The sequence below is a fragment of the Megascapheus bottae genome, chromosome 18, assembly GCF_031878675.1.
Source record: "Megascapheus bottae isolate mThoBot1 chromosome 18, mThoBot2.hap1, whole genome shotgun sequence".
NCBI lineage: Eukaryota > Metazoa > Chordata > Mammalia > Rodentia > Geomyidae > Megascapheus > Megascapheus bottae.
This window is the reverse complement of record NC_143526.1, coordinates 25452696-25474952: the sequence shown is the minus strand read 5'-3', so window position 1 is coordinate 25474952 and position 22257 is coordinate 25452696. Positions and strand designations below refer to the sequence as shown.

Here is a 22257-nt window from a genome sequence, read left to right as displayed (position 1 = left end):
GGCAGTTCTCTTCTGCTTTGTGCTTCATTCAAGATGTGCAGGTATATGGAATCAAGATATGGGGGACATAAAGCTGGGTTCACAGTTCATAAAAGCTCCTTGGAAAATTCAGAAAACCTCTTAACATGAAGCTGGAGCTTCACACCCTCCTCCCCCAAGCTTCAGGCTGTGTTCTTGCCCTTCCCTGCCTGAGGACTTGTTTCCTTGACAACAGGATGGATAAGTTAAAAATAACTGTGTGCTGGGCCTTTTCTGTGTGTGAGTGAATGCCCTTTCCCCTGCTGTGCTCAGGCTGTGTTTAAGATGCTCTTAAAGCACATCCACGGGAGCTTTGCAGTGTCCAGCTGTTACATTTTGAAGCCTTTAGGTTTAGCCATCATGGCTAGATGTTGGGAAGCATTATTACCTTGTATTATTGGTTGTTGCCAGTGGGGTATGACGGTAAATGCTAAAATCAAGAGTAAGCCGGGCGTGGTGGCTCACACCTGTAATCTAGCTATACTCAGGAGGCTGAGATATGAGGATCAAGGTTCAGAGCCAGCCCTGGCACAAAAGGACCTGGGACTCTTATCTCCAGTTAACCTCTAGAAAATGGGAAGTGGGGCTTGGCTCAAGGGTAGGGTGGTAGCTTTGGGCTGAAGAGCTCAGGGACAACGCCCAGGCCAGGAGTAAGATGGTAGCCTTGAGCTGAAGAGCTCAGGGACTGTGCCCAGGCCAGTGCAAGCCCCATGACCTACAACAACAACAACAACAAAAAGTCAAGAACAAAACACTGTTCTGAATGTCTGGTCTTCATTTCATGTAGAGAGGGGGCAATTCTGGAGGTGTGCCTGGGTTTCAGAACTTGGCTGGTATGGTGGAGTAGGTTGGCCCTGAGCAGAGTTTGGTTCTCTCTCTTTACGGAATGGGGTGGAGCTTATGTTCAAGGTTCCTTAGACCTGTGCCGCCCCCCTCCCCCCAGTAATTTCTATGGTTGTTGAAGAGGACCCTTAATGAGCCCTGTCATAAGGTGAGCACACCTTGTCAGAGCCATCTGGCCTAGCTGTGGCTTTTTCCTTCCTAGTGAGGCTCTTTCAGTAGGCTTTTACCAAACCAACCATCTTGTACCAGCAGTCCTCACTAGCTAAGGCCTGCTACATTAGTGTCTTGTCATAATTTAGAAAGAGCCCTTCCATGAGTCTGAGTTGCTTTTTAACATGTACAGGATTAATCCCTCTTGCCTTCCCTCCCTCCCCCAGTAGGAAGCATTTTGCTGTGGAATGGGGAAATAAGAATAAGATAGCATGGTTCCATTTTTAGGGAGTATATGGTCAGTTAGGGAGACAGTTATGAAAAAGTCCCCATTGTGGTTAGTGCTGAAAGAGAAAAGGTTTGAGGGTTTAGTGAATCTAGGCTGGGAGGACTTGTTTATTTTATTTTTTATTTATTTTTTGTTGGTTGTGGGGCTTGAACTCTGGGTCTGGCACTGTCTCTGAGCTCTTCAGCTCAAGGGTAGTGCTCTACCACTTACACCACAGCGTCACTTCCAGTTTTTTAGTGGTTAATTGGAGAGAAGAGTCTCACAGATTTTCGTGCCCTGGGCTGGCTTAGAACCGCAATCCTCAGATCTCAACCTCCTGACTAGCTAGGATTACAGGTGTGAGCCACCGTGCCTGACTTGGATTTTTTTTTTTTAATGTTTTCCTTATCTCTGTTTCTGCCATATAGGAGTCAGAATCGGAAGCCAAAATTGATGGAGAGACTGCATCAGACAGTGAGGGCCGAGCAGAATCAGCTCCTCCACCAACTTCAGTAGATGACACCCCTGAGGTCCTCAACAGGGCCCTTTCCAACCTGTCTTCAAGGTGACTAACCTGGCTTGGGGCCCAAGGGCCAGGGATGACTTGGGGGTGAGGGTTTCTGGTTCAAGGCTGGATTTTACCACTTGCACATATATCCATGGTGAACTGTTCTTTTAGTTATCTAGAAACTATGTCACTTGGGTGAATTAGCTCTTGAGAAACTGTTCCTTTTAACACCTGCTGTGTTATGTAATAGAAATGACCAAAGCATTATTTGAAACAGTGTTACAGTGTTCCTGTGTATGCCTCCTAGCTGACCCCTCCACCCCCCCACCCGCCTTTTTTTTTTTTTTTGCCAGTCCTGGGGCTTTCTCAAGGCTAGTGCTCTAGCACTTGAGCCATAGCACCACTTCCGATTATTTCTGTGTTTACAGTACTGAGGAATTGAACCCAGGGCTTCATGCATGCTAGGCAAGCACTCTACCACTAAGCCATGCTCCTGGCCCCTGCCGGACCTTTGTGAGACTGTATGCACAGTGGTTATGGGGATTGAGTCTAGACCCACAGTCCTTGATTCTTAGCTACAGCATTTCTGAGCTGTGTGGCTAGTGTTTTCCATTTCTTCAGCAAAATCCTATGTATGTGTCGATTAGGAAAAAAATATACCATTTTGATGAAACCTTTTTTTTTTTTTTTGGTCAGTCCTGAGCTTGAGCTCAGGGTCTGAGCACTGCCCTTAGGCTTTCTCAAGGCTAGAGCTCTACCACTTGAGCTTCAGCACCACTTGTGCCTTTTTCTATGTTTATGGTGCTGAGGAATTGAACCTTGGTCTTCGTGCATGCTAGGCAAGCACTCTACCACTAGGCCAAACTCCCATGAAAACTTCTTAAAAATCAAATGAAGCAGTTATATTGGGGGTTGGGTGAGTTAAAAGTAAGTCCTTATTTAAGCACCTTCTCCCTATTTATGATGGCTGCTGTAAAACTGTTGTCACTGTAATAATGAATTCTTCTGCAGGAAAAAAATATTATCTGTAGTCTTTTTTTTTTCCCCATGCTTTTGTTTTCCCCAGTACTTTCCCCTAACAGAGAAGCTGGGTCTGTTTTTCTGTGGGGGCATGGAATATGTGCTGAGTTTGGTTATGGAGAGGCACAGTTGCTACTGGCCCCACTGCAGCCAGCATGCGATGGTGTATGTCATGGTGAAGGAGAAGCTCTGGAAAGGACTGCGTGTTAGGCCTTCTGGTCTCCCAGAGAGCCACTTCCTTTGTTTTTGTTTTTCAGTTTTTTCTGGGCCCCTAACTATTTTTCTCCTTATGTTATTACTCTCTTACCTAGATGGAAGAACTGGTGGGTGAGAGGCATCCTGACAATGGCCATGATTGCATTTTTCTTCATAATCATTTACCTGGGACCAATGGTGTTAATGATGATTGTAAGTGCCACTGCATGCCTTTTAAACCTTTCTTGCTGGATGAGTTGTCATCGGTGCCAGTTGTCAAGTTGGTTTGTGTTCCAGGTTCCTCAGGACACATCTCTCAGACAGCCTGTGACCTCTTACCTGTTAGTAGCCAACTGGAGTATCCCTGACATCTATTTGTAAAGATGTCTCTTGTTCAGAAAGTGGTGCTGTGGCTGTTGTTTTCCTGGAGCCTCTCCCACAGGCTTAGTGAGCCCTCATTGAGAAGCCACCATCCACAGCCGTTTTCATTCTTCCCAGTATCACAGACAGGGCTACATGACAACAGCTGAATGCTAAGCAAATCATTTGAGGCCTTTCATATATTTGTACCCCAAAGTCAAAAGGGATTTAGTTGATTCCTGGATGGTTCTAGACTAAAGTTAATCAAAATATCAGGACTGTGCATTTTATTATGAGAGAGAATGTTCCCTGACATAAAAGGTTGCATTTACTAGTAGGATGATATTAGAAAGGAAAGAAGAGGGGAAAAGAGTCATTGCAGGGCTGATTTTTTTTTCTTGCACAGTTTTTCTTGAAGACCTGTGATCTAGTTTCTCTTTCCACCCATCACAAAAGCTCTCCACTTTTTCTGTCTTACAGGTGATGTGTGTTCAGATTAAGTGTTTCCATGAGATTATCACTATTGGCTATAATGTCTACCACTCCTATGACCTGCCCTGGTTCAGGACTCTCAGTTGGTAAGCTGTTTGGCCCCACAGGGCATCATATTTGACTAGATGATGTGTCTTGTGGCAAGTATTTATAGTAGTGGTGAATGAGGTTTGGTGATCACCATAGACTAGCACAGCACCTTTGAGCCTGAGTCTGTCATAGGCCAGACTGTGTGGTGTCTTTAGCAACTACTGGGGAATCTTCAGTCTTCCTTAGAATAAAACAGATGGGCTGTGTTTGTGATCAGATTTATCTTGATATTAGGATTGGTTAGAATCCTGGGGAAGGGGTATTATTTATCCTCTATCACCAATGTCTTCTAGAGGAGAGGAGTGTGTTTTTCTTGCATCCCACGAGAGTCCTCTTGGGTTATCAGGTTTGGATGCTGGTGTTGCCTTTTGGAACTTGACTACTAGCTCAGTCTGTGGTGTTGGAGCCCCCATTCCTTGGGGTTGGTTGGCATCCAGTGTAGGCAGGATGGTCTTGGACATTGTCTACACCACAGACAATGTCCAAGACCCCTTCCTGATCTGAAACTGCTCTGTTGGCCACCCGGCTTTCATGTGGTGACACATGAGCAGAGCAGTGCATAGTCTGGAGAAGACTGGGGCAAACGCAGATCTTTTTGTCCCACTGTTCTGGGATACAGGGATTGAGTTATGACTTAGTGGGCTAGACAGTAGTGTGGGATAGCCCTGCACCCTGACCATGAGCAAGGGAGCAGGCATGCTTATAGAAAGGCCAGTCATACCCTTCTCACAGCGATTCCCTATCATTCAATGGCACAGGCTACTTCCTAGCCTACAGATGGACCTACACTGGCCCCAGGTTTCTTTCATGGCTGTTCTACAGCTCAGGGACAGCACCCAGGCCTACAGTTCAAGTCCCATGACTGACCAAGAAAAACAAAAAAAGAAAGAAAGACAGGAGGTAGAAGCTCTTTATTCTCCCCAGGATCCTTACTGAGGGAGGGGACGGCCCTGTACGGCCTCGCTGCCAAGGGTTATGATGCTCAGATTTTCCTGTCACGGAACTTTAATGGAGGAGAGGAAGCATTAAATGTAGACTTAGTACCAAAAGTGAGCAAGTGAGCAAATTCTTAGTGAGCAAGTGTAGGTGAGTCAGGCTTCTGAAAGAGGGAGAGGCTGTGAGATGGAGTCCAGCTAATCACTTAGTGAAATGAGCAAGTCCTTGGCCAGGCACTGGTGGCTCATGCCTGTAATCCTAGCTACTGAAGAAGTTAAGATCTGAGAATCTCAGTTCAAAGCCAGTCCAGGTACTTAAAGTCTGTGAGATCCTTATCTCCAGTTAACCACCAGAAAACCAGCAGTGGTGATGTAGCTCAAGTGGTAGAGCTGGTAGCCTTGAGCTGAAAAACTCAGGGACAGAGCCCAGGCCCAGAGTTCAAGCCCCACATGACCCTAACAACAACAGAAAAAATGACCAAGTCCTACTTGGTGAAAAACAAATGTGGGAGAAGTAGACAGCATGTGAAATCATGCAGAGATCTTTTTTGAAGAAAATGATATTTGAACACATGAAAGAGGATACAAAGCTGATGTTCCAGGCAAGGAAAAGGCCAAGCAGAGCAGTTAGTGGCAAAGCCAGAGTAAACTATTTTTTTTCCCCTGAGAAGGGATTGGGATTTGAACTCGGGGCCTCATACTTGCTAGGTAAGTACTCTACCACTTGTACTGCTTCTTCCAGCTCCTTTTAGAGTTATTTTCCAGATGGGTCTTACTTTATACCTGGCTCTGCCTGGACTGCCTGTCATTTTCCTATTTGTTCTTCCCCCGTGTTGCTAGGATGACACAGCTGTTGTGCTTCTACTATAGCTGGGAGGAGAGGCGCAGATCTCCTTTTAATCATTGGTTAAGGTAGAATTTTGTGACCTTTTCTCAAACATGCTGTCCTTGAATAGTGATCTACTCTACCTCCTGTAGAGGAATGCAGGTTTGAATCATCATCATGTCTAGCTGCATGTATTCTTTTGTAAGTAGGGGTGGAAGGTTCCTTTGGGAAGAGCTGCAAGGCAAGGCACATTTGGGAGCATTCTGAGGTTAGGTATGGTGGAAATGCCATAATTGGGGCAACAACTGAGTCCCATATTTGCTAAACGGTGAGTGAATGACAGGTGTGAATTCAAGACAGTCTTTTAGAGCAGTGATGTCAGAGGGGAAGCAGAAAACCAGTTTGCCAGTCCACCTTCAAGCTGTCAGAGTCTTGAGGCAGGGTGGACTGATGGCCTTATCGAGGAATGTGCGTGTGTTCCCACCCAGTGCCTTCTCTTCATTTCCAGGTACTTTCTCCTGTGCGTGAACTATTTCTTCTATGGTGAGACAGTGACGGACTATTTTTTCACTCTGGTCCAGAGAGAGGAGCCTTTACGGATTCTCAGTAAATACCACCGGTTCATTTCCTTTACTCTCTATCTAACAGGTAAGCAATAAATGTTTCACTGGTTCTGTCATTGTTATTGTTTTTATCTGTCTCGTGAGCAGTTGGAAAATTCCATGGTTAGGTCAGTTTTCTGTTGTTAATTCTGACCATGCCAGAGAATAAGCTGATAGCTTTTTTTTTTTTTTTTTTTTTTTTTTTGTGCGCTAGTCCTAGAGTTTGAACTCAAGGCCTGAGCACTATCCTTGGGCTTTCTCAAGGCCTAGTGCTCTACCAGTTGAGCACCACTTCTGGCTTTTCCTTTTTTGTTTTTTTGTGGGTCATGGGGCTTGAACTCTGGGCCTGGGTGCTGTCCCTGAGCTCTTCAGCTCAGGCCACTGCCCTACCCTTGAACCACAGCCCCACTGCCCTATCTCTAATGATTAATTGGAGATAAGAGTGCCTAGTCTGGCTTTGAACCTTGATCCTCAGATCTCAGCCTCCTGAGTAGCTAGGAATATAAGCGTGAGCCACCATCCCCAACCCTTTTGGCTTTTTCTGTGTATGTGATACCAAGGAATTGAACCTGGATCTTTGTGTATGCTAGGCAAGCACTCTTACCACTAGGCCAAACTTACTGCCTCTCTTCCTTATTTATTGTTTTTGGTCAATCTTGGGGCTTGAATTTGGGGCATAAGCTCTGTCCCTGAATTCTTTTTACTCTCCCACTTTGAGACACAGTGCCACTTCTGGTTTTCTGGAGATTAGAGATAAGAGTCTCACACACTTTCTTTCACAACTTTAGCTTTGAACTGTTTGTTATCCTTAGAGATCAGCCTCCTGAGAAGCTAGGATTACAGACATGAGCCACCAGACCCCCACATGAATAACTCTTTCTTAATGAGCAGCTCTTTGTTAAGAGAAATGGGAACCTGGCCAGGGCAGAGTGAGGGGGCAGGGAAATAGTGCACTTGTGGGGTTGGTTATCTGTGCCACCTAGGCTTGAGCATGGTCTTGTCCTGGGTAAAGATTGAGTGTGACTGGCAAAGAATCATGTAGACCTGGGTCATCTTTAGTGGAGTCCTCTTAGCCACATCCTTGAGAGGCACTGCACTGTGGTGGAAATGGTAGTGGATTTGGGTTTGACAAAATGGTAACCTCAGAGGACCAGGAACTTAGTCTTTCTGAGTCTCTACTAGCCCTTTTGTAGTCTGGGCTGTTGTAACAGTTTTTCCTTCTGACTGCTTATCTGGATGACTAGTTCTTCTCTGGGTTTTTAAATTATGCACAGTTAACAGCTGCAAAAGCATCAGTCAAAAGATGACTTAACACAGTTAAGGAAATGACAGAAAGAGGACAGAGTGTGAAATCATTTTACCTGTCTGCTTCTTCATCTAGGATTCTGCATGTTTGTATTGAGTTTAGTCAAGAAACATTATCGGCTGCAGTTCTACATGGTAAGGTGTGTGTGTGTGTGTGTATGCGTATGCATGTATATGCATGTGTATGCATACATGTGTACACATGCATATACTAGTCCTGTGATTTGAGCTGTATGTCTGGGCACTATCTCTGAGCTTCTTTGGCTCAAGCTAAGTACTCTACCACTAGTACTCTAGCACTTGAGCTAGAGTGTGTATATGTGCATGGTTAATTGGTGATAAGAGTCTCATGGAGAAGGGGTATCAATGTATGAGAAGTAATGTACTTACTATCTGGTGAACATAACTATAACCCCTCTATACATTACAATAAAAAATAAATTAGAAAAATAAAAAAAATAGAAGCTAACAATGCTTCCATTATAGGGGGGAAAAAAGAGTTTCATGGACGTTTTTAGATCTCAGACTCCTGAGTAACTAGGATTACAGGTGTGTGACACCAGTGCCTGGCCCTGCCCGAATTCCTAATTTACTTGAAAATCTGCATAAACTGAATAGTTTGTGACAACAAAATTCTTGGCCTAGCTGGGCAGTGGTTGCTCATGCTTGTAATCCTAACTACTCAGGAGGCTGAGATCTGAGGATCTTGGCTCAAAGTCAGCCTAAGCAGGAAAGTCCGTGAGACTCTTTATCTCCAGTTAACTACCAGAAAATGAGAAGTGGAGCTGTGGCTCAAAGTGGTAGAGTCTAGCCTTGAGTATAAAAGCTCAGGGATGTGTCCAGGCCCCAAGACTGACAAAAACAAAGAACAAACTCTTGGCTTATGGTTTGCTCTGTAAGCATCTATATCTTACATCAGGAAAGAAGACTGCCCATTTAGGTTGGTGGCTCTATATCCACATAGACTAGCCAAGGTTACTTAACTCATGCCAGTGCAATCTCTCCACCAAGCCTCTGAAAGATAAGGCATAAGCTACAGTGTTAGATATTATCTACAGATCCTCTATCTGATTCATCATTACTTTTCTGGTCATCTCTATCTCAACTTGAGAACATCTCCTGAGTGCCTCAGGAACTCAATAAAAACTAAGAAAATTGAAAATACACAGGATTCAGAGCATTAAAGAACTATATAGCAGACTATATGGTTCTGCTTTTATTGGGGATGGGAATAGTGACAAAGTATTCCTTTTTGAAGCCTGGTTTGCATCTTTTTACTTTAAGTCATATACAAAAGTATTGTTTCCTATTTATTACCAGTATTCTGTTTGTTTTTTTGATTTCTTTTTTGGGGGGGGGGAGGGTTAGTTGTAGGGCTTGAAATCAGGGCCTTGGCACCATCCCTGAGCTCTTTTGTTCAAGACTAGTGCTCTAGTACGGAGCCACTGCACTGCTCCTAATTTTCTGGTGGTTAATTGGAGAGAAGAGTCTCACAGCAGAGTGCCAGTGGCTCACACCTGTAATCCTAGCTACTTCAGTAGGCTGAAATCTGAGGATCACGTGCCAGCCTGGGCATGAAAGTCCATAAGACTCTTATCTCCAATTAACCACAGAAAACGGGAAGTGGCAAGTGGCTCTGTGGTTCATGGGATAGGGTGATAGCCTTGAGCTGAAGAGCTCAGGGACAGTTCCCAGGCTTAGAGTTCGAGCCCCACATCTGACAGGAAAAAAAAAAAATGTCTCACAGATTTTCATGCCCGGACTAGCTTTGAACTGTGATTCTCAGATCTCTGCCTCCTGAGTAGCTAGGATTTCAGGCGTGATCCACTAGCACCCAGCTATTTATTCTCTTTGATCTTCTATTTATTCTTTTGATCTTTGAACTTAGTTTAGAGATAACAGTTTTTGTTTTTGTTTTTGTTTTGCAGTTTGGCTGGACCCATGTAACATTACTGATTGTTGTAACCCAATCACATCTTGTTATCCACAACCTGTTTGAAGGAATGATCTGGTGAGTGATGCAAATGGAATACTTTTCTCTTTCATTTTGTGGCTAGAACCCCTGCGTGCCTTCCAAGTCACTGCTTTTTACCTGCAGCCCCTCAGAATCCCCTGCAGGCTAGTTGTTAGTTACAACAGATGGCCAATTCAGTAGGTCTGGGATGGGGCCTAAACTCTAAGTAAAAAAGAGTATATGCAACTATCTGGTAACATAGAAACTCCAGAGGAAATGGGCAGGCTTTCTTAGCCAGTTGTAAATGCTAAAATACACAGAAGCAAATTTGAATAGTTCAATAACTTACAAAAGAGCTCTTAAAACTGTAAATTTCATATCTAGAAAAATAAGCAGGACTAAGTAGGTTAATAGTTGAGTGTGATAACTCTTGTTATACCAAAGTTAAGAAGGAGCGAGAATCTGTTTCTTTTTTGGTGATTTATAAACCGTTTGAATTAGAGTATTAGCAAATAGAATTTGACAATGTGTAAAAGGAAAATGTACTACCACTATGTAGGGTGTGTCTTTTGTGTGTGCGAGAGTCCTGGTCTCTGTCCTTAAGGTTTTTTTTTTGTTGTTGTTCAATGCTAGCACTCTGCCACTTGGGTCACAGCTCCATTTTCAACTTTTTTGGTAATTTGAGTGTTTTGTAGACTTTCCTGTTCAGTCTGGCTTTGAACTGTGATCCTTAGATCTCAACCTCCTGAGTAGCTAGGATTATAGTTGTGAGCCACCAGTGCCCAGCCCTGTTAGATATTTCTTTCTTTTTTTTTCTTTTTTGTTTTTGGCCAGTTCTGTTGCTCAGACTTAGGGTCTGGGCACTATCCTTGGATACTTTTTGCTCAAAGATAATGCTCTGCCACTTGAACCATGGCTCCACGTCTGGCTTTTTCTGTGTATGTGGTACTGAGGAATCGAACCCAGGGCTTGCTTCATGCATGCTAGGAGAGCACTCTACCACTAGGCCATGCTTCCGGCCCCTCTGTTAGGTAGGTCTGTCTGTCTGTCTTTCTTTCTTTTCTTTGTTTCTTTCTTTCTGTTAGGTAGGTCTGTCTTCCTTCCTCCCTTCCTTCCTTCTTTCTTCCCTTCCTTCCTTCCTTTCTTTTCTTTTCTTTCTCTCTGCCTGGGCGCTGTCCCTGAGCTCTTCAGCTCAAGGGTACTGCCCTACCCCTTGAGCCATAGCACCACTTCCCTGTTAGATATTTCTTAGAGTAACTTGTTTAGAGTCCTCACATTTAGGGACAGATTAATCACTTGATTCATAATTGACTGATTAAAATTTCTAATGAGGACATAATCATAATTATAGAACAAACTTGGTCCAGGAACCTTAATACAGAGATTGGGAGGTGAGAAAGGTACAGATTCTCTAAATCCATCTCTCAGACAGGAAGTTAGAAAATATCTGCAACTGTTGGGCCAGGAAGTCAAGATTTATCTTTAAGGCATTAAACTATAATAGAAGAACTTTAGAAAATATTAGAGGTTGAGGAGAGGAAAGAGCTGGTACAAGTGGGGAGATCAGATTAATAGAGGAGCTAGCAAGGAAAACAATATAGCTGGATAAGGAGTTTTCCTCTCCAGGTCATCCTAAGGAAAAGAAGGCAACTAGTGCTTGAGCAGTGACAAAGATAAGTGATAACACAGAAGAATGTGTGCAATACATTATCAGTAGTGAGGAAGGAAGTACTAGAAGAAGAAAATTGGGATAGATATTCTTGGAAATGAGATAGCAATAGAAAAAAGAAGGGATACTTAACATTTTCTTCCTTTTATAGTTTATCTATTATCCTTTTATAGTTTATCTTATCTCCAATTAAGCACCAAAATCCAAAATATGCAACATGCATATTTTAGGAAATCAGCAGAGGACATTTGTAAAATTCTACTTCCTTTTTTTTTTTTTTTTTTTTTTTTTTTGCCAGTCCTGGGCTTGGGCTCAGGGTTTGAGCACTGTCCTTGGACTTTCTCAAGGCTAGCACTCTACCACTTGAGCCTCAGCACCATTTCTGGCTTTTTTCTATGTATGTGGTACCGAGGAATCAAACCTGGGTCTTTGTGCATGCTAGGCAAGCACTCTACCACTAGGCCAAACTCCCGGGCCCTCTACTTCCATTTTTATCTAGTACTCAAGTGAACAGCTATATGTATACTTCAGTGTGTCAGCTACTGAATATAGCTTTTTTTGGCTTTTTAATGTATTTAATGGGCTATATTATGACTTTTTTTTTGGTACTGTAATTTGTGAGTGGCATAGCATAGTAGACTTCTGAGCTATTAACATCTTGGTAGAGTTGATCTTCACTTCCATTTATTTCCTAGGTTTATTGTTCCCATTTCTTGTGTCATCTGTAATGACATCATGGCTTATATGTTTGGCTTTTTCTTTGGTCGGACTCCACTCATCAAGGTACGTGACTCACAAGAATCACCACAAGGGGAGGTCTGTCTCTCCCCCCCCCCCCCCTCTCTCTCCCTTCCCTTCCCTTTCTCCCTCTCTCCCTTTCTGTCTCTCTCTCTCTCTTTCTCTCTTTCTCGTGGGCCTGCGTGCTGTTCCTGAGCTCTTCAGCTCAAGGCTACCACCCTACCCCTTAAGCCACAACACCACTTTCAGTTTTCTGATGATTAACTGGAGCTAAGAGTCTTACAAACGTTAGTGCCTGAGCTGGCTTTGTGGCTCAAAGATCTCAGCCTCCTGAGTAGCTAGGACTACAGGTGTGAGCCACCGCACTGGGCAGAAATGCTTTCTGTATGACTGGGTCATCTTGACAGAGGAACTGTGTCCATGTCTTCATATCACTCTTGGGGAAGACTGATAGTATGCCGATTATAAGAAAAAAGCCAAATGAAAAGCCAGTTGAGGGGGTCTACACCTGTAATCCCAACACTCAGGCAGCACAGCACGACTGGAAATTTCAGACCAGTCAGGGCCACATAGTGAGAAAAGAAAGGAAGGTCAAAGGAGAACATTTAACAACTATTCACATTAAAAGAAATTAACAAAATAGAGGTTATTTGGGGGTTTTGATCTGATTTTAAGTGTTACCATTCGGTTATTATGTAGTTTTACAATAGAAAAAATGACATTCGAAACAAAGGAATTCAAAAGGTGGAAGGTGAGGAACAGGAAGCTGAATTTGGGCGGGAGGGCCGGGAGTTTTAACTGGAAGTTTAATGATAGCAGTAAAAGTAATCATTGAAAAGCCAGAGCTTCTGAAACGGCCTTTGCTAACAACATTCTCTCTGTCCACAGCTCTCTCCGAAGAAGACCTGGGAAGGCTTCATTGGGGGCTTCTTTGCTACTGTGGTGTTTGGCCTTTTGGTAGGTGGTGGCTCCTGGCTGGTGGGGAAGTGGACAGAGGCCTCCCAGCAGGGCAAGAATGTCCTCTCAGGCCAAGGTCACTGTCCTGCTAACTGGTGACTTTGTTCCAAAGAGGAGCATGAACCCAGAGTTGGCATGACAGCTCCAGTTTTGGCCACCAGTTTTCAAGAGCAGCAGCTCTGTGTACTTTATCGTCCCTATCATGCCTAGACATGGTGACACCCAGCAGACACTCAGTATCTTGCCCTGGCCTTCAGTATTTCATGATCAAGGTGAATGGCCTCTGAAATGAAAGATGCTACTGCAGCCCAGACTTTTCTTGCTGTGACCTTCTTAGAGGTGGACCAGCTCTTCCAAGGACACCACTCTCTACTTCTGATCCTCAGGCAATCTTCCCCCTTTCTAGTGTGGTCTGCCTGCCCCTTAGTGCTGACCTCCAGGACTTTATTACTGTCCAGGATTCTTCCTCCGACTGACTGCTTTCATCATACCATTCCCATGGCCTTTTCCATTGTCAGTGGGTTTAGAGAACGGGCCAGCACTCCTAAATATCTTACAGTTCTTTCCTTAAATTCCTTCAGGTTTTTTCTGGATTCTTTGAAAGTTTATATGTCTAGGTACATGACTGTGAGACTGGTGGACACACGTGTCTTTTATTTTAAAAAGAAATTCAAGTAAAATTCATGTGTTGATGATTTAGCCCATAGGTTGCAGTGAGCTTAGGTGGTGTTAGCTTTTCTGGCTGGCTAGCAGCAACTTGTCTCATTGTCAGCCTCTTTGTTCTTCATCCTCAGCTATCCTATGTGATGTCTGGATACAGATGCTTCGTCTGTCCTGTGGAGTATAACAACGACACCAACAGCTTTACGGTGGACTGTGAGCCCTCTGACCTGTTCCGCCTGCAGGAGTACAACATTCCTGGGGTGATCCAGTCAGTCATTGGCTGGGTATGTGTCACTCACATAGGGCAAAGAGGTGGGATAGTGACTGCAAAGAGCAGGCCCTGCCCTTGCCACCGGCTCTCTAAAACACTAGCTTCCTCTTTCCCGAAGCTGTCAGCCTAATTGTTCAAGCAGGTCAGGGTAAAGTTAGAATGCGCTCTTCACCACTTACGTCGTTGCTTCATTTAGGCCAGTGCTTTTTTTTTTTTTTTTTTTGTCAGTCCTGGGCTTTTAGCTCAGGGCCTGAGTACTGTCCTTGGGCTTTCTCAAGGCTAGAGCTCTACACTTGAGCCACAACACCATTTCAGGCTTTTTTCTCTGTATATGATACCAAGGAATCGAACCCAGGTCTTTGTGTATGCTAGGCAAGCACTCTACCACCAGGCCAAACTCCCGGCCCCTAGGCCAGTGCTTTGTGAGGTGTATTTTATGGGTTCCTAGAGTGCTTTGAGTCCCCTTTAGAGGAGTCCACGAGGTCCCAGCTGCTTCATGACAATATTGTGATGACATGGAAGCCATGGTGGGTGAAGATGTGGCTTGTGGGTGTGAGCTGAGGCCCTGGTTACCACCTGGACTATCAGGGCAGTGCCTGCCTCAGGTCCCCCCCCCCCCCCACCCAAGCACTCTTATGAATGTCCTTGATGAATCATGTCATTTTAATACTCTGTACTGAAATGGGAAGTATGCATGAAGCCTTTCTGGCAAATGCTGAAATGAAGTAGAGTGGGTGCTCAAGGGAAAAGTTTGTGGAGGCATTTGAGTTGTCATCAGAACTAGCTGCTTATTAGTTGCTTTTCTCTAGGAACATAATTTTTACTTAAAAAGGGAACTGGTTTTGACATTTTTCTTGAAAATAATGAAGCGATCCATCACTTCAAGGAAATGACTGACAGCAATTATTACCAATAATAAAATTTGGCTTTCAAGTAAAACTTAGAATTTTGGGAGGCTTGTATCTACCACTGTGAGCTTGTCAGTTTGCTGGTACTTACATGCAATTCTGATTTCTGCCAGTGACATTGAATAATGAAAACATGTCCACATTTCAGTAATTTGTATAATCCAATAAACTGTTCTAAGTTATCTATACATTGTTTCATTCAAGAGTGCATGAAGACCAATGGATTTTAATGTGAGAGAATGTAAAAAGATCATTAGAACTCAGAGCATTTCATATTCCACATTGCTCTTAATTTTTAAGAAACGACCACTGGTTGGGCACTGGTGGTACACCTGTAGTCCTAGTGACTCAGAAGGTTCAGTTTCAAAAGCTAGCTGAGGAAAACCTATGAGACGCTATCTCTAATTATCCAGCAAAAAGTGAGGCTGGCCTTGCCTCCAGTTAGCCAGCAAAAAGTCAGGCTAAAAATGTGACCTCAGTGGCAGAGTGCCATCTGTGAGCAGGAATACCAAGTGAACATGAATTCTGGACTTCAAGCCTCAGTAGCAGCACAAAGTCAAAATGCAGGCGCTGGGGTCGGGGTCATAGCTCCATTGATGGAGCATCTGCCAAGCACAGACAAGCTCTGAGTTCAACCCCAGTACTGCTGAAAACAAAACAACCAGAGAAAGAGAGAGGAAGAAAGAAAGGGAAGGAAGGAAAGGAGGGGAGAGGGGAAATGAGAGGAAAGGGGAGAGAAGAAGAAAGGAAAGAAAAGGAAAAGGGAGAAAAGGAAAGAGAAAGGGAGGAAAGGAAAGAAAAACTCAGGAGTTATTTCTGAAGCGGGGCATGATGGTACACTCCTGTAGAAAACTACATAGTGAGTGAGTCCAGCCTAGGTAGCTAACAAGACCCTGTCTCACAAACCAAAACAAGGAAGAGTTATTTCTGTTCACAGAGTAAGCTTGGACTTGTACACACTTTGACTTTGACTTTACTTTCTCTCCAGAAAACAGTCCGGATGTACCCCTTCCAGATTCACAGCATTGCCCTTTCCACGTTTGCCTCGCTCATTGGCCCCTTCGGAGGGTTCTTCGCAAGTGGATTTAAAAGAGCCTTTAAAATCAAAGTAGGATTTTCCTCTTTTATTCCTCTCTTTCGCTGCCTCATCCTTGCACCCCCAACCCCTACTCCATACCCCATTTAGCCACCATTCACAACACCAGGCTATGTGGATTCTTCTTGACTCAAGCACTAAATGGAGGTTGAACATTGTTGCCAAAAAAATCTAATGATTGGTTTTCAGTTGACTAAAGTTTTGTATCTTCAGAACAGTTTGTAGTATATTAAGTTCATGTCCTGCCATAAGCCTTATCCGTTTGATTCAGTGTTTTGTTTTGTTTTTGTGAGTCATGGGGCTTGAACTTGGCCTGGGTGCTGTCCTTGAGTTCTTCAGCTCAAGGCTACCACCCTACCCCTGGACCTGGGTGTTGTCCCTGAGGTCTTCAGCTCTAGGCTACTCCCTACCCCTGAGCCAAGCTCTACTTCCCATTTTCTGGTGGTTAATTGGAGAGTCTCAGGTCCTTTTGTGCCTTGAACCTTGATCCTCAGATCTTATCCTTCCGAGTAGCTAGGATTACAGGCATGAGCCACCGTGCCTGGCTTTGATTCAGTGTTTTGAATTGCCTTCAGCTTCCCAGCACAGCAGCTGGACACCCCAACAGGTTGTGATTTGGTCATTGGCTGAGCCCAGGCTCACTTCTTCCTCTTGTCTCCAATAGGACTTCGCCAATACCATTCCTGGACATGGAGGCATCATGGACCGCTTTGATTGCCAGTATCTGATGGCCACCTTTGTCAATGTGTACATCGCCAGTTTTATCAGGTATAATTTTTTTCCACCTGACCCAACTTGGTAGACGTTGAAGTATGATACAATTCTAGAATTGGTATCTACATGCAACTTCAAGTGACAACCATCTCAGATACTGAACATGGTGGTTCTCAGTTGTTACTGCTTATAGGCTGTCCCCTTCTGCCCTTCACTAGTAGAGAATCCAAAGATGAGAGAGCTGCTTGGCTAGTCAGGCCCTTGACGTCTCTGGACCCCGCTCAGGGCTGTTTCTTTATGTTCTGTTATAGGGGCCCTAACCCCAGCAAACTGATCCAGCAGTTCCTCACTTTGCGGCCAGACCAGCAGCTCCACATCTTCAACACACTCAAGTCTCATCTGACCGATAAGGGGATTCTGACAGCCACCACCGAGGACGAGTAGGGGCCATGCAAGGCCAGCGGAGCAGGGGCAGGACTGAGTGTGGGGCCAGGCCCCCAGGCAAGCCCAGCTGCGGTTTCTTAGACAGCAAGCTTCAACTCATCTTTTTCTTTTCTTTCTTTCTTTCTTTCTTTTTTTTTTTTTTTGGTAGGGTGTTTTTTATTTGTGGGTTTAAAAAGAAAACCCTGTATATACAATATATGTATGTGTTCATGATTTGAATTGTGAGTCAACTATAGCTCTAATTTGGAAAGAAGTCACGGAGGTAAAAACTATTTGGATTTTTTAAACTATCATCGAGCAACCTATATAAGATTGTTGTCTAGCTCAGGGTGTCTGCTTGGTGGTTTGAGCCCACATCCATTGTATCAGAGTGGATGTTCATCTGTGTTCCGCTTGTTCTGGGGCTCTCCCCCTGTGCTGGAATACAGGGGTTCCATGTCTTTGCTGCGCTCAGCAGCTTCTCCCAGAAGCTAGGGAGGGTGGCCTCGTGAAGGCTCGAGGGTGGAGGTTTAGTAAGCAGGTGGGTACTGTCCACACTGAAATCCTGCACAGGGTGCATTCGCTCTGCCTTCTTAGTATGATTTCATCTTCTTTCCTCGCAGACTGAAAGTTTTCAGAAAGCACGAAGAAATATTTATAATAGTCTGGAGGAAAAGACTGTAATATTTCAAAGGTATCCAGTGGAGTGCACTGTACCCAAACCCTTTCCCATGGTTTAGGCACCCTGGTCTCCTGGAGGGCAGTCCAGTGAACTGTGTTTTTCAGGGATGAGGCTGGAGGCCGTTTGCATTTGTGCTGTAGACATGCTGCTGTGGATGCCTTTGGGGGCTTTCCCCAGGGGGCAAGGAACAGGGGGCTTTTTGTTCACGTACCCTTTGCCTGAACATCCATGTCGCTGCTGTGTTTGTGTATATTGCTCTCAAGGCGAGTATGTGTCTGTATGTTTTGTTTTAAAAGTCATTTATTTCTTACAGTGAATTTCAGTTGTACCATGATTTCTCCACTGAATCTACAAATCCTGCTTAAAACTTTGGCCAACCCAACCTTAGAAGAGGCTTGGTTATTCAGAAAATTAAATGTATACTTTTTATATAATGTGATTAGTTTAAATGTAGTTTGTATCTTACTGGGGGACCTGGTTATGTTGTTTGTGTAAGCTGTGATTTATTTTCCTTCCTTCCTAATTGTAGGGGGCAGTTGACTTGGGAACACAGAATCATTCTTTGGCCAGTGAGCAGCTGAGCATGGGAGAGAGAACCTGGAGCCCAAACATGTTCACCCACCATGCCACAGGTGTTTCTGTGGTCAGTGAAGGTGTAAATACTTGATTGAGCACCTTGGTCAAGCGCTGCTTTGTGGTGTTTTTGTTTTACGTTAGCCTCTTTGAAAGGTCACCGTCAGCTTGGACTGGGGAAGCCTCCTCAGAGGGCTGAGCCTGGCAGGACCCCGGCTTTCCTGTCCCTGCACAATTTCCTGCACAGGTGGGAATGGAAACAGCTTCTTTTCCTCTGAGTCTTTACTTCCATTTCAGCCTCATAGCTTTGCTTTTCAGGTCCAAGGCCCCTAAAAACACACATGATTGCCAAGGGTTTCCGTTCGGCTTGGGGAGAAAGCATCCTTTTCAGGGTCCCCTGTTCTGGGCTGTCTTTTAATTTTAGTAGTCCATGATCCTGCAGAACAAATTTCTGTGATTTGGAGCTCCTTAAGGGGGAACCCTAAAAGGAAACCCTTTTCCATGTGTCATCGCCAGGATGAGTCAGTGTCTCATCAAGAATCCTTAAACAGTGATTAACCATGGGACTATAATTTTCTGACGAGAGAATGAACTTGGCTCACCAACTTGACCCAGATGGGCACCTGCTCCCCCATCTAATGGGATCCTTGAGAACAGGTCTTCTAGGGACTAGTAGCGTACCTAAACCTGAACAGGGCTACGTGTAAGAGGGAGGAGTCTAGCAGTAGCCTCTGAGATTTGTGATCTTTTGTGGAAGTGATTGGTGGCAGGGTATCTTGGGAAACTAAACTGGATGCTCATTAGAGCTACCAGTAAGAGGTCAGAGAAGCAGCTTGGATTTTATTATTTTGATCTGGAATGCTTTCTCCCGAAGAAAAGAATAATATGCTAGTCAAATAGACAGGAGAGCAGCACCACCTTGTGTCCGTACAGCAGTGTTCACCATTTGCAGTCCTGAAACGAGATTCCTGACATGCACCCATGCACACCTTAGTAATCTGCATATCTTCCTTTAGGAAGCCTTCCCCCACCCCTTCTTTTGGTCAGAAATAAAATATGACTGAAACCTTGTGCCCTCTTTTGTCATGAATTTAGTTTACTTCCAAACATGGCTTTATGTTTCCTGTTTGTGTTTTCAGAGATACGGGGCGATCCTTCTTTAGAGAGAGCTTTCCTAGGGCGGGTGAGGTAGTGAGAGCTCACACCCCCTCAGCTCAGGAGTCAGCCAGGTTGGATCTTCAGTTGCTGTTAGAACTGGAGCTAAACAAAGGGGTCCCGGAGACCACAGCTGGTCATGGAAGTGTGGGGAGCCCCGGCGCCTCTGCTGAGATCTGCTCATGACTACTCACAAGGCATCAGGTCTTCCCTTCTTAAACACCTCTGGCATCAGAAAGTGCACATCTGTGTTTGACGTCTGAAAGAGACTCCACCCAGAGCTGCTGGCTCTTATGTTCATTAGTTTTGCTGGTCCCAGATTCTGAATCTTGTACTCATTCTCATCTCACCACATTTAAAATGTAGTTCTATAAAATATGTGAACTAGTCTATCTTCAGAAGGGTGAAATGTAACTTCTAACCTTTTACAGTTAGACTTGGAAGTTATTTTTATGGTATTTTACCACCACTGGGCTTTTCTTTCCTTCCCTGAAACACCCTGTATTATGCAGGATATTGCTAGAAGTATATTTTAAGGGAAACTACATAGGTTCTGTGATTGGATCTAGGAGAGCTGCTAGATTGACAGGAGTCTAATTCCCTTGGTTATCTGGAGTGAGTCCAGTGAGCCCCTGGCAGTCTCAAGTCTACCTGTGCTGTTGACAGAATTGGGTTGGGGAGGTTGTGAATGACCCAGGGGTATAGAGTCCTACATAGGACACTACTGCAGGGACTGGGTTCCTAACACAGCTAGCGGCGGGGATTTTCATCTCACTACCCAAGGTAGTGTCGTAGATCACTGCTGTAACCTCTCCTTGTGTCATCAATATCCCGGCACTCTTGACTTTTGTCTTTCAGAGAAACTCACATCCGAGTACTTTTTGCACATGTGCTTAATAACGTGGGCATGGAGATGAGAGGGTGACTTCACTTGAACAGGTGCCTGCTCTTGACAGGTCAGGATGAGGAGGAAGGACCAAGGAGGGGAACATGCCCAGGTCACTGTCTTACAGAAGCTTCACAAGACAGCGCCGGTGGATTCTTAACCTGTTAGGAGCATGGGGCTTCAAAGAGCAGCTGGTACAAACTCTTAGTGTAGTGGGCAGTGCAGGAGTATACTGTGTAGGTTTTAGGAGGTGGATGGTTTGTGAAATAGTGAGAATATGTGAACTCTGGAGTTTTATGGCCAGTGAGTTTCAAATACATTGGTTGTTTGAAGCCACCAACTCCCCTTCTTCAGCTGTGTCTGCAGGATCTTTATCTACTCTACCAACGACATACCAGCAGTGTGTTCAGTAATGACTGCAATCATACAGTGCTTAATATGTGCCAGGCATAGTGCTAAGGGTTTGCGTATGGTACCCTTTTTAATCTGGAAAACATCTTTGATATGGGGTATCATCCTGATATTATAGATGAGGAAAGTGAGGTTCTAGGAAGGAGGCTAAAGGCAATGGTTAAGAAGACAGGCTGCAGGCTTAGAATGCCCTAGTTCTGGGTGGCATTACAAGGCTACTGTTAGCTTCCAGCTGTGCTTCAGCTGGGCATAAGCACTCATGAGATAATGGAGATGTTTAGCACAATGTCTGGCACATAGTAAGCACTCAATAAATGATTTGTTATTTCTGTTGAACTCAGCTGGTAGTTTGACCCACACTGGTGAAATGCCAGAGACTGGGTCTCAGCTGCTACACTGCCAATGCCCTGCACACAGCCCAGTGTTCATAGTTTGGAAAACAGCCACAGTATTCTGAGAGACCATCTACCTATAGGCCAGCCTGACCAAAGGGGAGAGGGCAGGAGGATGCTGGGAAATTCTCTGTACAGAGGGAGGGCCTTACCTGAGTCTTGCCCACTTTGTGTGTCCATGGTCTGGACCACCCACAGGAAGGAGGTTGCTGCTTCTCTTGCTTGGTGGTGCCTCTGCCCTGTGGTCAGTGAGGGCTACTTGTGACTTTTCCTTGGGACAAACTGTACCCCCACACACACACCATAGACCACACATGGTACCTTACATATGTGCATGGTTTCAGAAACCAGCAGCTTCACTTAACAGGTGAAAGTTTTCAGATGCCAAGAACAGACCTGCTCTGAAATGAGCACAGCAACCAGAAGCCTAAAAGCTCTGCCCACAACCTTGCACTGGATGCTGTTTGCTTCCAAGTGTGAACAGGTTATATCAGGTGCCCGTGGAGGACAGATGATGTGAGTACTGTCTATCCGGTTCCAGGTCAGCACAGATGAGATGGGTGATTGCCGAGTGAGGGGTGAATAATAGATCATTCATTTATAACTCGGTTGAACAGAGATTGGACTTGGAGAATACACACACACACACACACACACACACACACACACACACACACACACGGATTCTTCCTTCTGCTGAAAGACGCACGAATTCTTAGGTCAGTTGGAGTACCAGTAGATTAGAACTACTGCTCTATTTCCTGGGAAGTAGCAAGTCTGAAAGGTCCATTGCTAGAATTAAAACGCCACTCTCCCCTTCAGTTCCTTTAGAAGATAGAGATAAGGAAGTGAGTAAGGGGATGGTAGGATTTTTTTTTTTTTTGGTGGGTCATGGGGCGCTGTCCCTGAGTTCTTCAGCTCAAGGCTACTGCCCTACCCTTGAGCCAAGCCCCACTTCCTGTTTTCTAGAGGTTAATTGGAGATAAGAGTCTCAGGCCCTTTTGAGCCTTTATCCTCAGATCTCAGCCTCCGGAGTAGCTAGGATTATAGGCCTGAGCCGCCGCGTCCAGCAATGGTGGGCAATTTTAATAAGCATCAGCTGTGAGAGCCCAAGCTTGGCCCTGCTCTGGACTTCCTTTTGCCCTTCTGGACC

The 22257-nt window shown here is 44.7% G+C and overlaps 1 protein-coding gene across 1 annotated transcript in view; it reads left to right on the top strand.

Annotated features, from left to right (window-relative positions):
• Cds2 (CDP-diacylglycerol synthase 2) overlaps window positions 1-19332 on the top strand; it is a 41075-nt gene extending 21743 nt beyond the window's left edge. The window contains exons 2-13 of the mRNA XM_090352030.1: window positions 1708-1844; window positions 3119-3215; window positions 3843-3940; window positions 6214-6353; window positions 7689-7747; window positions 9541-9623; window positions 11931-12018; window positions 12862-12930; window positions 13725-13877; window positions 15761-15880; window positions 16533-16636; window positions 16894-19332. Coding sequence (XP_090208156.1) covers window positions 1708-1844; window positions 3119-3215; window positions 3843-3940; window positions 6214-6353; window positions 7689-7747; window positions 9541-9623; window positions 11931-12018; window positions 12862-12930; window positions 13725-13877; window positions 15761-15880; window positions 16533-16636; window positions 16894-17026 — 1281 coding nt within the window. The 3' untranslated portion in view covers window positions 17027-19332. The remainder of the gene's footprint in view (window positions 1-1707; window positions 1845-3118; window positions 3216-3842; window positions 3941-6213; window positions 6354-7688; window positions 7748-9540; window positions 9624-11930; window positions 12019-12861; window positions 12931-13724; window positions 13878-15760; window positions 15881-16532; window positions 16637-16893) is intronic.
• Window positions 19333-22257: the final 2925 nt, after the last annotated feature.